At 42.9% G+C, this 14879-nt stretch overlaps 2 protein-coding genes across 2 annotated transcripts; one reads left to right on the plus strand and one right to left on the minus strand.

Moving 5' to 3' along the window:
• Nucleotides 1-8129: 8129 nt before the first annotated feature.
• On the plus strand, nucleotides 8130-9831 carry zgc:162608 (uncharacterized protein LOC100037332 homolog). The gene is made up of 3 exons (XM_029673234.2): nucleotides 8130-8334; nucleotides 8468-8567; nucleotides 8797-9831. The coding sequence occupies exons 1-3, from the start codon at nucleotides 8286-8288 to the stop codon at nucleotides 9608-9610; spliced, it is 963 nt and encodes a 320-aa protein (XP_029529094.2). The 5' UTR covers nucleotides 8130-8285; the 3' UTR covers nucleotides 9611-9831.
• Nucleotides 9832-9904: 73 nt separating this feature from the next.
• On the minus strand, nucleotides 9905-14576 carry LOC115137134 (zona pellucida-like domain-containing protein 1). Its single transcript, XM_029673233.2, is given in 12 exon segments — nucleotides 9905-10739; nucleotides 10861-10887; nucleotides 11077-11176; nucleotides 11431-11602; nucleotides 11734-11817; nucleotides 12075-12172; nucleotides 12439-12511; nucleotides 12720-12870; nucleotides 12873-12909; nucleotides 13441-13667; nucleotides 14082-14189; nucleotides 14479-14576. Coding segments are annotated over 11 exon segments (1230 nt in total). The 5' UTR covers nucleotides 14182-14189; nucleotides 14479-14576; the 3' UTR covers nucleotides 9905-10578.
• Between the last annotated feature and the right edge of the window lie 303 nt (nucleotides 14577-14879).

Here is a 14879-nt window from a genome sequence, read left to right on the forward strand (position 1 = left end):
TTTCCACTTTATTTTTTAAAGAAGAATGGACTTTGGCTACATGGAATAACCTACATAATTCACCACAGAAGCTCTGGACTATGCCCTGTCAATGACAATGCCCCGTCAATGACAACTAGCTAGTTACCTAAGAGAGTTGTGGTAACCTTTCACACACATACAAGCAGGATGAGATGAGTGAAGGATGTGACCTGGCTGCAGTCAATGGTTAAACCTTCTGTGCTGACGTGATGGCTGCAGATCAAATCAAATCAAATCTTATTTGTCACATACACATGGTTAGCAGATGTTGGTGCGAGTGTAGTTGAAATGCTTGTGCTCCTAGTTCCGACAATGCAGTAATAACCAACGAGTAATCTAACCTAACAATATAACAACAGCTACCTTATACACACAAGTGTAAAGGGATGAAGAATATGTACATAAAGATATAGGAATGAGTGATGGTACAGAGCGGCATAGGCAAGTTGAAGTGGATGGCATCGAGTACAGTATATACACATGAGATGAGTAATGTAAGGTATGTGAACACATAAAGTGGCATTGTTTAAAGTGGCTAGTGATACACGTATTACATAAAGATGGCAAGATGCAGTAGATGGTATAGAGTACAGTATATACATATGAGATGAGTAATGTAGGGTATGTAAACATTATATTAAGTGGCATTGTTTAAAGTGGCTAGTGATACACGTATTACATAAAGATGGCAAGATGCAGTAGATGGTATAGTAATGTAGGATTATGTAAACATTATATTAAGTGGCATTGTTTAAAGTGGCTAGTGATACATGTTTTACATCGGTACGTACGAGTAGTATGAGATCATGGACATTATGACTGGTTATACTCATTCATATATAAAATATGTATGACTCGTATAGAGATATTGCAACAGATGAGCTCAAACGAGGTGAGAGCAATATAGATCGGTTGGTTGTTATCCAATAAAACCAATATATGCACAACGTTGAGGCAAAACAGACAGGCTTGGCTTACAATCAAAGGAATGCTGACCAGTGGAGGCTGCTGAGGGGAGGACGACTCATAATAACAACTGGAACGGAGCAAATGGAATGGCATCAAACACATGGAATCCATAGCTGTGTTCAAATACTCATACTAACCGCACTAACCGTAATAGTTGTGACGTATTTTGAGTATATAGTATACTTTCAGGGCCCATAATGCAATTATTTTAAAAAAGGGTCGAGGCACAACGTTTTATGATTTGGAGAAAATGGCAAAAAATATGCAGCCTGAAGTCCAACGAGAGCGGACACCAATTAATTGCTTTAACTAATTATGATAAATGTTCAGAAAATGTTGAGCAATGTAATAAAGTAATGACTTTTCCAATAAATTAACTTACACATTATGTTGCCTGAATATGGCCGGTGTCAGTAAACGACGTCAAAAAAGCGTAATTAAATTGTTGCCAGCAGCACAGTTACAATCACCAATGCTCTGGACAACATGAAAACAGCCTAACCAGCTCTGCCAGGGCGAGTAATCATCAGATCATCAGAGTGAGGTGTTCTCTCATTTGTGTCTGGAAGTAGCTAGCAAGTTAGCCAGTTAGCTTGGGTACTTGACTGTCGTTGTGCGCTCTGAACAGTCCGAGAATGAAACAATCTGAATTTACAAACAGACAATCTGACAATGCTCTGAATTTACGAACGCCCAGAGCGCACTCTGAGCACACTTTGGCACTCCAGATTGAATTGAATAATACACCTGAAGTCGTAAAATGTCTAGCTAGTAATTTGTTAGGCTATCAAGCTAGCAAGAGGTTGCATAGCAACAGCATCAACTTCCGGTAGACAGGCGAAGCTCTAATAAGATCAAATGAAAGGATACCGTTAGTTTACAGTAAACTAAAATAAACTAATAGTATGTACTCATTAAGTATGTAGTATATAGTATGTTAGTATGGGTATTTGAACACAGCTCATGTTTGATGTATTTGATACCATTCCACCTATTCCGCTCCACCCATTACCACGAGCCCATTCTCCATAAGGTGCCACCAAACTCCTGTGATACTGACAACATGTAAACTATATTTAGTCGGACCTCCCGGGTGGCGCAGTGGTTAAGGGCGCTGTACTGCAGCACCAGCTGTGCCACCAGAGACTCTGGGTTCGCGCCCAGGCTCTGTCGTAAACGGCCATGACCGGGAGGTCCGTGGGGCGACGCACAATTAGCCTAGCGTCGTCCGGGTTAGGGAGGGTTTGGCCGGTAGGGATATCCTTGTCTCATCGCGCACCAGCGACTCCTGTGGCGGGCCGGGTGCAGTGCACGCTAACCAAGGTTGCCAGGTGCACTGTGTTTCCTCACGACACATTGGTGCGGCTGGCTTCCGGGTTGAATGCGTGCTGTGTTAAGAAGCAGTGCGGCTTGGTTGGGTTGTGTATCGGAGGACGCATGACTTTCAACCTTTGTCTCTCCCGAGCCCGTACGGGAGTTGTAGCTGTGAGACAAGATAGTAGCTACTAACAATTGGATACCACAAAATTGGGTAAAATTTAAATTAAAATAGTCTGCAAATGTTTATTGAAAACATATATACATATGCCCAGTAAGCACTTGTTGTCTCTCAAATACATTGTTACAGTTGTTGGTTACATAGCTAGCTAATTTTAGTCATATTAGCACAGACGTGAGAAGTGTAAAAACATGTCAAAACAAGATACAATAAGAACAATAAGATCCGGCCTTAGAAGAAGATCCAGCATTTTTGATGTACTTGTGAGGATGTAGTTTGAGTTTTAACAGCTTGATTATGTTTCAAAAAGGCTACATTCACAAACAATAAGACTAGTCTGTGAATGTAGCCTACTGCCTCCACCCACCATGATCCTGAGTGTTCCATTAAGTAATCCAGAATTGATTAGAGAACTCTAGTGAGATGGAAACCAAGTTCAGCCGGAACCTGATAATATATACTACCATTGTTTTCATAGGAGGAGCGGATAGTGTGAGTTCTTTGACAGAAGTCTATTTTCCATGTCTGTGTACTCTTCGTGTACCCGAGACTGAGGGGATTCAAGCCAAAATCAATAATTGTGTATAATAGTTTATAGAATGAACTGAATGAACTTCAGAATTGAGTTTTTCCAGGCTCACCCAGTTGTTGATTTGAGCCTCATGACAGGGACTGGCGGGAAGCAACCATTGAGCTTTAGCCTAGTTGGCTTCGGTATTCTATATCTGATAGTGTTGTTAAGGGCCTGTCACATGTTGCCCTCCCTTGTTTTTCCCCCAATTGGAAGCCAGCCCTTTTTGTGTATATTTTATATTTATTTAGAGCTTGCAGTGACCTTTATCATCATTTGTGTACTTTACTCTATGTTACATTATTTTCAATGGTTTGCTGTGCCTCTCCCTCCTTTTTTATTTTCTGATTGATTTATTGTAGACTCTTCCCCCTTGTCTGGTCTCCTTGGATACTGAGTTGGCCCAGGTCTGCCACACCTGGGCATGATTGAAATAACGAGCTACCACACTACTGAAAAGGGAGCTTGCAGCTCCAGTTTGGAGATTGAGTGGAAATGGAGTCCCTAGAGAAAGCAAGAACAAAATGGTTGTCAGGAGTAGTGCAGTATTATCGTAAGGAGCTGTATACTTGGAAAAAGGAGGAGGGAAAAAGAGAGGGAGAGGAGGTCTAAGAGAGAGAGAGAGGGAAGAATAGGGTGAGCTTGAGTTGGGTAAAAATTGTGGGAAAAAGGGAGATGGTTTGTTAAAGAATGGTGTAAAGTCTAAGCAGAGGGAGCTGAAGACAGGAGGAGAAATGGAAGTGAATGAGGGTGACATATCGGAGGTGGTAGATGTGGTGAAGTTATCGAAAAGATGAGTCTGTGACAGTAGGAATGAAGTTTATGGAAAAAGTGGACTCTTGCCTTTTGGCTGATCTGTTTGTGGTTTCACGGTGGGTGAAAAAAGAGTTGGGTAATGTGGAATCGGTGAGGGTAACCAGAAGTGGTCTAGTGATAATTATTTCTGTTGGTTCGAGGGAGAAGGAGCATCGTAGTAAAACAAATGGGGGCAAGAAAAGTGAATTGTTTCGCTCTCAATGAAAGGAGTGGTAACTGGGGTAACAGTAAATATAAAAGTTGACCAGCTGAGGGGAAAGATTTCCGCTGTATGTGATGCTCGTCGTTTCCCAACTCTTGCCACAAACAAGGTGGCAAGAGTTGGGGAAACAGAAGAGTCATTCTTTTCTTTTGAGTTTTGAAGTTGAGTCTTTGCCCGACAAAGTGAAGTTATGATGTATGAGTATCCTGTACAAGTGTATGTACCGACTCTATTACGATGTTACAGGTGTCAAGCTTATGGGAGCAGTGGAACAGACTAAGGGCAGGTATCTATTCCAAGTACAGAGTGAGGATGGCAGGAAGAGAAAGAAGAGCAGAAGCTATTTTTACAAGACTACGGGTTAAATAAGACTTTAAATGTGATAGAAAAGCATCCAACAGGAAAGTGTGATTATTGCCAGGAAATATAGATACTGGAGCATGTACTAATACAGTGTGGGCAGTATGAGAGGGAAAGAGGCTGAGATCCAGTGTGAGGGAGAAGGGGATACAGGAAATTAGTTTAAAGAGCTTACTAAGTAGAACATGATTAGATACTGTCTGAAATATATATAATTTAAGATTAACTGGGCTGTCAGGTAGGCTTTAGTTTCTCTGGCCCACACTCGTACAGTAGGTGGTGGTAATGCACAATAATGTTGGATGCCAATTGCCGATTAAACCCCACCGAAGACCGTTTGGGGACTGCTTCTGGATGGAGAACACACCAATGCTAAATCCTGTGCTTAATTTGATCCGGCACCTCTGATTTTGGACAGTTTTGTTCCGGAACCCATTTGTCAGGAACCAGTACATCTTGTGGCATGAACACAATATTTCTACTGTTTGCAATTCTAATCAAATTCATTCAACTTGAGGCCTCTAATTCTCCTGCCCCTTAAAATAACATCATGTGAAACGGCCTAATATTCTAAGAATGGATACATGTTGGTTCAGTCCAAGTTTATGGTTTGCGCAACATTGTAACCTATGAACAAGGTGTGGTCGTTGCTCTCCAGCGTTGCATTCATCATGCGTCACCCCTGATAAATGACCATAATTCAGAATAATACACCAGGAGTAGGCCTGTATATACACTGCTCAAAAAAATAAAGGGAACACTAAAAGAACACATCCTAGATCTGAATGAATGAAATATTCTTATTAAATACTTTTTTCTTTACATAGTTGAGAGTGCTGACAACAAAATCACACAAAAATTATCATTTTGCAGGGCTCTGGCAGTGCTCCTCCTGCTCCTCCTTGCACAAAGGCGGAGGTAGCGGTCCTGCTGCCGGGTTGTTGCCCTCCTACGGCCTCCTCCACGTCTCCTGATGTACTGGCCTGTCTCCTGGTTGCGCCTCCATGCTCTGGACACTACGCTGACAGACACAGCAAACCTTCTTGCCACAGTTCGCATTGATGTGCCATCCTGGATGAGCTGCACTACCTGAGCCACTTGTGAGGGTTGTAGACTCTGTCTCATGCTACCACTAGAGTGAAAGCACCACCAGCATTCAAAAGTGACCAAAACATCAGCCAGGACGCATAGGAACTGAGAAGTGGTCTGTGGTCACCACCTGCAGAACCACTCCTTTATTGGGGGTGTCTTGCTAATTGCCTATAATTTCCACCTGTTGTCTATTCCATTTGCACAACAGCATGTGAAATGTATTGTCAATCAGTGTTGCTTCCTAAGTGGACAGTTTGATTTCACAGAAGTGTGATTGACTTGGAGTTACATTGTGTTGTTTAAGTGTTCCCTTTATTTTTTTGAGCAGTGTATATTTTTTAAATAGCTTAACTGTGAATTGTGTGTAGCCCAATCACATGGCATGCAGTTGGGAACGTGTGGTAAATATCTCAGTGAACAGAGAAGACAAATCTGTCTTTAGGCTACTAAATATGTTATCAACTTCCGAATAGGCCTATTGAGCGAACAGCATTGTTTTGCACAAAGTAAAACCGAGGCTTTTGGCAGAGCTTGTCATTGGGTGAAACCGGAAAGCTGTTTTAAGACTATAATTTCCTTATGTTGTACGAGATCTCCACACACCTAGGCTACTAACGGATTCAAGACGAGGACGTTTTTATTGATCTCGGTTTGTTAGTCAAAGTAGACTGTCATTTCGATCATTTGTGAGGTATTAAATATGATTCTGCTAAAGTCTCAAATCATCTAAAAGGATGTAGAACTGCATGAAATGCTCTATGATCTATGCTGTATGATCTATGCTGTATGATCTATGCTCTATGATCTATGCTCTATGATCTATGCTCTATGATCTATGCTCTATGCCAGCACACAAAGCGATGATAATGCATGCAATGCTGTATTATAAAGGTGAAAAAAATGTCATGCATACCTCATAGGCCCCCACATCACCCCCCTCTCAGCTCACTTTTTGTTCTGGCGAAACCATTGCTGCCACCACGACCACTACCAGCATTAGTCACCACGTCACATGCAGCCAGAGCGACCTGAGTCGACAACGCTCTATCCTGCAGATAAGGGATGGTCGACCCCTAAACATGCGAGTGTGGTCAAACACTTCTGTTCAGAATGGCTCATGCATGTCTTCCTCTGTCGCCAGCATGGAACATACCATGGGCTTGGTGCCACAGACACTTGTTGACAATGGACAAAGAGGAATAACTTGCAACCAACGACCAACAGACAAATGCTGGATGACTGACGGTGATGGCGAAGGCCGAGGACCTCCAGCATGGCGAGGACCTCCAGCAGCGTAGAGAGTATTTTGGGACTGTGTGTGTGAATAGTGTGAAGCCCCCTCATACTTTTGAAATAAAATGTAAAAAATGTAAACTATATAGCCTTGTCTGTGTGGTGGCCTGGGATCTCAGAGACCTGCAAGTTGACATACACTAAAAGTATGTGAACACCTGCTCGTCAAACATCTCATTCCAAAATCATGGGTATTAATATAGAGTTGATTCGGGCACTGATGTTAGGCGATTAGGCCTGGCTCGCAGTTAGCGTTCCAATTCATCCCAAATGTGTTCGTTGGGGTCAGGGCTCTGTGCAGGCCAGTCAAGTTCTTCCACACCGATCTCGACAAACCAATTCTGTATGGACCTCGCTTTGTGCACAGGGGCATTGTCATGCTGAAACAGGAAATGGCCTTCCTCAAAGTTTTGCCACAAAGAAGCACAGAATCGTCTAGAATGTAATTTGTATGCTGTAACGTTAAGATTTCCCTTCACTGGAACTAAGGGGCCTAGCCCGAACCATGAAAAACAGCCCCAGAACATTATTCCTCCTCCACAAACTTTACAGCTGGCACTATGCATTGGGACAGGAAGTGTTCTCCTAGACGTTTCCACTTCACAATAACAGCACTTAGAGTTGACCAGGACAGCTCTAGCAGGGCAGAAATTTGACCAACTGACTTGTTGGAAAGGTGGCATCCTAAAATGTGGCCACTTTGAATGTCACTGAGCTCTTCAGTAAGGCCATTCTACTGCCAATGCTTTTCTATGGAGATTGCATGGCTGTGTGCTCAATTTTATACACCTGTCAGCAACGGGTGTGGCTGAAATAGCCTAATCCACTCATTTGAAGGGGTGTCCACATACTTTTGTGTGTATATATGGTGTACTTTTGGCCATGTAGTGTACCTAAGGGGATACATTTAATAGTGCATTTTAATATAATTCAAAGTGTTGTTTTTTTTGTTGATAATTTGTCCCCATGGTAGTTGAATTGAACTAACTTTATGTCCTCTATTGACCCGCAAACTCTTCCTGATATTGACCGTGTCGCCCCACATGACTCCTTTCATGACCACAATACTTTTACGATATTTCCCTTATTACAGGATGACATCATTTGAAATTCTTTAAACCGATGTCGCAAGGAATGTTGGAGCTTGTGCAGTCTGTGACAGGGAGTGTTTTTTGTGCATTGTGTTGGGTGCTATTCCTTATCAACATGACCCTCCACGTGTTGTGTGTTGACACAGGCAGAGTTTAGGACAACCAATGATAAGAAGGACCCATCCCTTTATAAGCACGGTCTTGATGAAGAGTCATTCCACCAAACCTAGCACATAGGTAAGGACAGGCCACTCTCTCACTTATTGATCTTGCGTTACTTCTGTTTTTTTGGTCTATTTAGTCTGAAGATTCCTGTTAAAAATCCTAATTCATTTTCCCATTTCTCCTCAGTGTAAAAAAAACAAAAAAAACATGCATCTCAAAGTAGTGATCTTCGCCTTGTCGTTTTTGACAATCACAGGTTTGTGCTTTCTTTCCTTTCCATTAAAAACATCATTGCATCTGCTATCGAATAGTGTTTATAATATAGAGCAGATGTATTAAAGAGGATTTAAAATGAGTTAATGTATGTCAACGTCTATCTTCTACTGTAGCATACCCACTCCACCGTACCAACAGAGAAGCATCACAGGCCCTACAGGACATAATGACCAATCAGGCTCATGAGAAGACAGACCTCAACAAGGATGTCAAGTATGTCCTCATACAATATATAACATAAATAATTGAATCATGAATCACAAATGCATTTTTTCAGGTGAGCCTTTTAACAGCCTTCTAACGGTCCAATAAAGCCTTATAACAGTTCCATAACAGGCTTATAACGCTCTCTTAACAGCTTTGTGATGGTATTATAACAGTATTTTAACAGCCTCATAACAGCATTTATAACAATGCTTTAACTGATCCTGTATGTTAACAGTGGGATGTGGAAGAGCCATGTGGAGAGCAGCAACCTGTACACCCAGGACAGCCCCAACCCCATGGTGAGTGAGATCAGGCACAAGCTTACCCTGGAGTCCGAGAGGCTGCGCGCCCGCCTTCGCCAGGAGCTCGCTAAGTTGAGGGAGAGGCTCGCCGTGTACCCTGCCCACCCCCAGTCCAGTGAGTCCACCCTGGCCAGCGTGAGAGATCGCCTGGCCCCACTGATCAAGCAGCTCCAGAGCGCCGTGAACAGCAACAGCCAGGAGCTGTGTAGCCACCTCAGGCTCTACTTTCAGGGATTGGAGGCCGCGGAAAGCCAGGCAGCGGCCGGACCCACCCTATACCTGGAGGCCGTGCAGTGGATCAGCCAGACCTTGGATGACAGCAGTGCCAAAATGACCTCCGTCATCCAGGACTTCAAAACCAAGACATCCAGCATGATCAGGGAGCTCAATGGTACCTTCCAGGGGGACTTCTGGCAGGAGGTGAACATACGGCTGGGGCAGGAGGTACAGGCGTTGAGTCTGGAGGTCCAGGGCAGGGTGGGGGTGCTGAAAGCAAAGCTGGTCCGTCTCCTGCTGGCTCCACACCCCCTCAGGGCAGAGGTGTTCACCAGCATGGAGCAGTTCTGCCAGAGTGCCACCTTACAGGACCAGTTGTTCCATGCCAGAATAGAGAAGCACCTTCTGGGGCAGGAGTCACAGGTTCAGAGCCCCAGCGAGCAGCCCTCTCCACCTCTGGGCTTATTGGAGGAGGACTTCTCTGCAAAACTAAGCGCTCTCCTCCAGGACATTCTGCACACTGTCCAGTAAAAGCAGAACAGAACTTTCCTCATAGCAAAATGAGAGAGAAAGAACATGGTGTCCCATTTTTGGGTACATTTAAACTATATCGTTGTTTCTGCTCCTTGTGCTAATATATATATATATCAACTCCTCTACCATTGTATATACAGTACAGTAAGTAATCCATGTATATTTATGTTTTTGCTGTTGTTTATTTTGTCAACTGTAAATAAAGCTCGTGTGAAGTTTACAGTGTAAACGGCTAGTTCATATGCAGTACTTGTATTGTATTCTCATAAAAAACAGACACCATTACAACATTGAATTCATGTTGAACTTTATTTTGTATTTTTTTCCAATAATGTACAGAGCAGTAGTAGCAGGTCTGAAATTGGAGCATGATTGACACGAAAACTGGGTTGCGAAACCCCGCCCACTTCGGTTACAAGTCAACTGTATTGAGTACAGTATATATCAAAACAAAATCCCCCAAATCCATATCATATATTATATATATTATAGCATTGTGGAAGACTCCGTGCGTATGTCTATGGAGTCGTAGGCAATGCTATTAATAATAGTCAGATAAATGCCATAGTTAATATATCAGTTCCCACATTCCAGAATAATGATTCAAATTCAAAGAAGTATTTATGTTGCCTCATCTACTACACTATTGCTCAAGCGTTTAACATACTTTCAGAAATTCTTATATATTAGTATAAAAGGTGAAGTATTGTGATGGTTCAGGCATTTACACATTTTCCTTCGTAACAGGTAATTGATATTGATTAACTTTATCTATGAACAAAAGGAGAATTAGACACTAGTGTCCACTTGTTTTCTTAGGACACACTCAAGGTCTTCTAGTAGTTTTTGGCTACAAAATTAATGACATCACAAGAAATCTAAAACACACCCTATTAGGCAAAGCAGATTGGGCAGCTCGGAGGTGGACAGGTTGGTTGGTAGATGGTCATTGGCCAAGACACCTTTCAGTCAAAGGAGTGGGACAGACCGCCTGCCCAGTAGAACTTCTTGAGGACAAACCAGCTGCCAAGGACAAGCAGGGCTATGGCTGCAGTGCCAAAGAGGATCCCTACCACCAGCCCTGTGATGTTAACCCTGTCACCTCTTGACTGTACCCCTCCGCTGCCTGGATCACACAGAGGAAAAGTAGAGCATAGTTTTGGGCGTGCTTTAAATGGCACGTTTATCCTCCCACCTAGACATATTCATTATTTGACACTTTAATTTAGCAAAAACATTTAACTCACTATATGCCAACGCAGCAGGTCTTTCCTCTGTAGGATAAACAACAGGGAGGGAAAACATATTATTAATTGAAATGGAATTTGAGTAGCAGTGGTACTAATAGCAATTATCTCTATAAACTCCAGTGAATGAAGTGCTACCTGTGATCATTATTACTGGATATCAGAATCTCGGACATAATGTTGAACAAAATCATTAATGATGACTCCAGGTCTCACCATCTCTGCTAGTATAGAGTGGTCCCACAGAAACGGTGGCTGATTCCGCTGACTCGGATCCAAAAGGCTCCAGGGATCTCTTTCTCCTGCTATTGCAAGCCTGTAACAAAGACAAGTTCTTATGCTTATATGAACCATTTATGGCATTGCAGCGAATTCAGGGGATAGCACCAACCGGAACTTGGAACCCTGGTCCAGTGACTGTCAACCCAACAAGTTAGCCACTATACCAAGAGATCCGATCTCTTGACAAGGTTACTGTGATGGGTCAAGGTCAACACTGTTTTATCGGTGGTGCTAATTGTAAAGAACAAGATACTTTAAGAATGGTGTAGGTATGTGAACTCCACTTACATCAACCAGTTTCTGACACTTGCTGGGCTCACACAGTCGAAGGATGCAGTGCAGGAAGATACTGGACTTTTCCAGGTTATTGTGTGTCACAAAGCGAAATGCCTCAAAGGAGAATCGGGAATTCTTGGAAATCCCATTCTGTGTGACGGATGAGCGTGAATCAACAGTGCATCTGTGAATAAGGATTATAAGAAAACGCTTTGTCATTTTGCACATACTTACTATGATCAATATTCTGGGCTGCAATTTATCATTCATATATCTCTATATTTGAAATTGATGAGAGGATGGTTTTTGTCAAACCCTGTGAAGAAGTCGTGCTTCTCATTGTTTGACATGTTGTACGCTGATGGGGTTGCAAAGCAGTGGTCAAGTAAAAGATTAAAACTGTTGGAGTGAGGGAGGGAGGGAGGGAGGGAGGGAGGGAAGGAGGGAGGGAGGGAGGGAGGGAGAGAGAGAGAGAGTCATGTCAATTTGTTAGAAAAAGAGTGTACACTGTTCACAATAATGAAAATATAGAATATACAAAATAAATATGAATATAATGGATATGGAAAACTACAATACAAAATACTGTACATGAAATGAGTGTGGACTTGACATTTGACCCAGTAGATAAGTTAAGAGACAAAATGTTGTCTTACTTCCCAGTGAGGTTGGTGGCCTTGACCTCCACATAAACCTTGGAACGCAATTCAAGTCCTGTCGGTGGAACCACCAATGGGTAACCATAATCAGTGCCCTACACAACAAACAGTAGAGAAGAGAAGGAGTTGTGAGGAAGATCACAGGTGAGATATGTTCTGTAAATATCCAAATCAAAAGACTAATAGTAGAGTGAAATAAGAGTAAATGAGCACTTCATAATGTCGCTAAGATATAGCTACATTAATAATAACATTCTATAGGCAGGTACAGTGTACTTGAGATATTATATACTTCTCAGACAGCCCTGACCATTCATGGATGCTATTTGTTTATACATAGGGAATTGAATCCTGCACTCACGTTAAAAACACTCATACTCAAGGTGTTGATGAACGTGCCATTGTTGTCACTGGTGGCCACTGAGACTGACGACCTAAGATAGCGAGAGTGGGAGAGAGCTGGCGTTAGAGAAGAAGGACCTGACGAAGATACCAGAATGAATTTGTAATCAACCCCCCCCCCCCCCCCCCCCATCTATCTACATCTACGTAGCTACCTCACTAGCTATATAACCCAATTCACCCTCTGGGGATCAATAAAGTACATTTTTACCGATAACCAGTTAGAGGACCGAGACTCACGCTACAATCTGTGTGTTGTTGAGAAGGTACTCCAGCGGGTAGCGGCAGGAGAAGTGATAGTAGAGGTCCGTGGCGTAACTGATGATCCCCACAGAGGACTTGGGGGTGTTAAGGTAACCTGTGATGATGACCGACTGGATGCTGGAGAAAAGTTGAAAGGACCAGAGGCATCCGGAGCCTCGTCCAAGATCTAGGCTCAATCAACACAATGACGGATTTAAGGAATTGATGACTGAAAGGGAAAGGGGTAATCTAGTCAGCTGTTGATGTAAGACCCAATGAATGATAGATCAGTTATGTAGGATCCACACAATGACGGATCAGTGTAAGATCGTGGATGATTGGATTGATAGGGGATCAACACGTTGCTATTAGACAGTTAGCCAGTGCACAAACACAGCCCTTCAATATTAGGTTTGTTTTACATTCGATTCTATAATAAGGTAAGGTAGTATCATTTTTACACAACTGAACAGTTCACAGTAGGCTAAACATAATGTTCCTATTTCCATGAGCTATTTCCCAAATAACCACCAGCGGGATAGTCTTGGACACAGTTCACATTACATACAGTCAAAAAGCCCAAATCCTAATGATGTCCTAATTTACACCGTAACTAAGTCACTCTCTCATTGTGCATTAACTGTAATATGCAGATTTCCTCAAATATACACCTTACCCAAGGCACTCTGTCACAGTGAATGTCAAGTAACCCTCTCACCTGCAGTGACTGTCGACAGGGGTTCGCCTGGCTGTGATTGACAGGCAGCTGGTAGCGTATGACAGGCGGATCCACACTGGTGTCAATCAAGCCCTGGCACTGACTCTTGTTGTGCTCTCCATTCAGAGCCAGACCGGAGGGGTCGAAGCCTGCCCACTGAGCCGTACACAGGTTCACCTTCAGGTTGATCATACTGGCCCCGCAGTCCACCGTCAAGTCGTTGTTGTCTGAGGGGCCACAGAGGAGAGAGAGTGGAGGTTAAAACATATACAGAATCATTACTAGACCACAGTAGCTGCTGGGGGAATCACTCAGGGATCTTACCACTGTTCATTCAACGGGTGGGTCTAATCCTGAATGCTGATTGGTTAAAAGTGCATTCCAGCCGGTGTCTATTCCACAAGTTACCACTGGCGAAATCTATGACGTTAAAATGCCTATTGACTCTGTTCCACTTGACTGCGCAATCCACTGTCTCCTCAGCCCAGCCAGGCAAGTTACTGGGGGGAATCAATCAGTGAGCTCACCACTGTCTGATTACTGTGTCTCAATTATCGTTCAGCTCAAAATGTTCCCCCTGAGATTTTCACATGGAGAATTCCACCCCTGAATAGCCACGAGGTTCAACCCTCAGGACTTACCTGGGACCCTCTTGTACAGATCAGAACAGTTGTAGGTAATGGAGAGGGCAGGCTGGAGGAAAATAGCCATCACAGCGGAGACATAGCACAGGGAGAGCATCTTAACTACTGTGGAGAGAGAGGATGAGAGACACACTCAGAGGACATTCACAGAACAGAAAGAACCACAGTCGGCATCCATGGACAGAGTGCAGAGAAGTTGATAAAGCAGAGGTGGTTTTGAGGTTTGTTATCCCACATAGGAAGTAAACATGTCAAATGTGCCACCAAAGAAAATCTGTTACATGTCTAAAATGATCAACTTCCCCCTAAAAATGATTCCCTACTCCAAGTCAGTTTGGTTTGACCTTTCAAAACTAAAGCAAGGAGAGCTGAGTCTCAAGTCATCCCATCCTACCTGTGAGGTTCCTGAGCAGGTGTTTGTGTGAGCAGGTGGTGGTGGGGTGTGTCTCATATACTGCAGGTGTTAGACCTCCCTGACATCTAATATCACATGGGAGTGAAACACACATCCATCCCATCAACAAACACACACACACACCAAGGTTTTTATCTTTTTTTTAAGTGAAAGCCATCAAACAACCACTGAGAGGACTGTGTCAGTGGGGTTTGACATCGATCTCAAAGGTTAACCTGCACAGGATATTTCATCTTTCTTGGAGTCAAATAGGGGATATTTTAAGAACGATTGAGCGTTGTTGCTTTTCAGGGACATATTGTACACTGTATTCATATCTGTTTTATCATATTAGATTCATTCCATTCAACAACAGGATTTTTTTACACTTTCATAAACCC

The sequence above is a fragment of the Oncorhynchus nerka genome, linkage group LG11 (genome assembly GCF_034236695.1).
Source record: "Oncorhynchus nerka isolate Pitt River linkage group LG11, Oner_Uvic_2.0, whole genome shotgun sequence".
Classification (NCBI taxonomy): domain Eukaryota; kingdom Metazoa; phylum Chordata; class Actinopteri; order Salmoniformes; family Salmonidae; genus Oncorhynchus; species Oncorhynchus nerka.

Bases quoted from the DNA above. Each gene is read 5' to 3' on its own strand.
- zgc:162608 (XM_029673234.2), top strand. From the start codon at position 8,286: ATGCATCTCAAAGTAGTGATCTTCGCCTTGTCGTTTTTGACAATCACA. The intron at 8,335-8,467 runs GTTTGTGCTTTC...CTTCTACTGTAG, and splicing joins GTCGTTTTTGACAATCACAG to CATACCCACTCCACCGTACC. The intron at 8,568-8,796 runs GTATGTCCTCAT...GTATGTTAACAG, and splicing joins GACCTCAACAAGGATGTCAA to TGGGATGTGGAAGAGCCATG.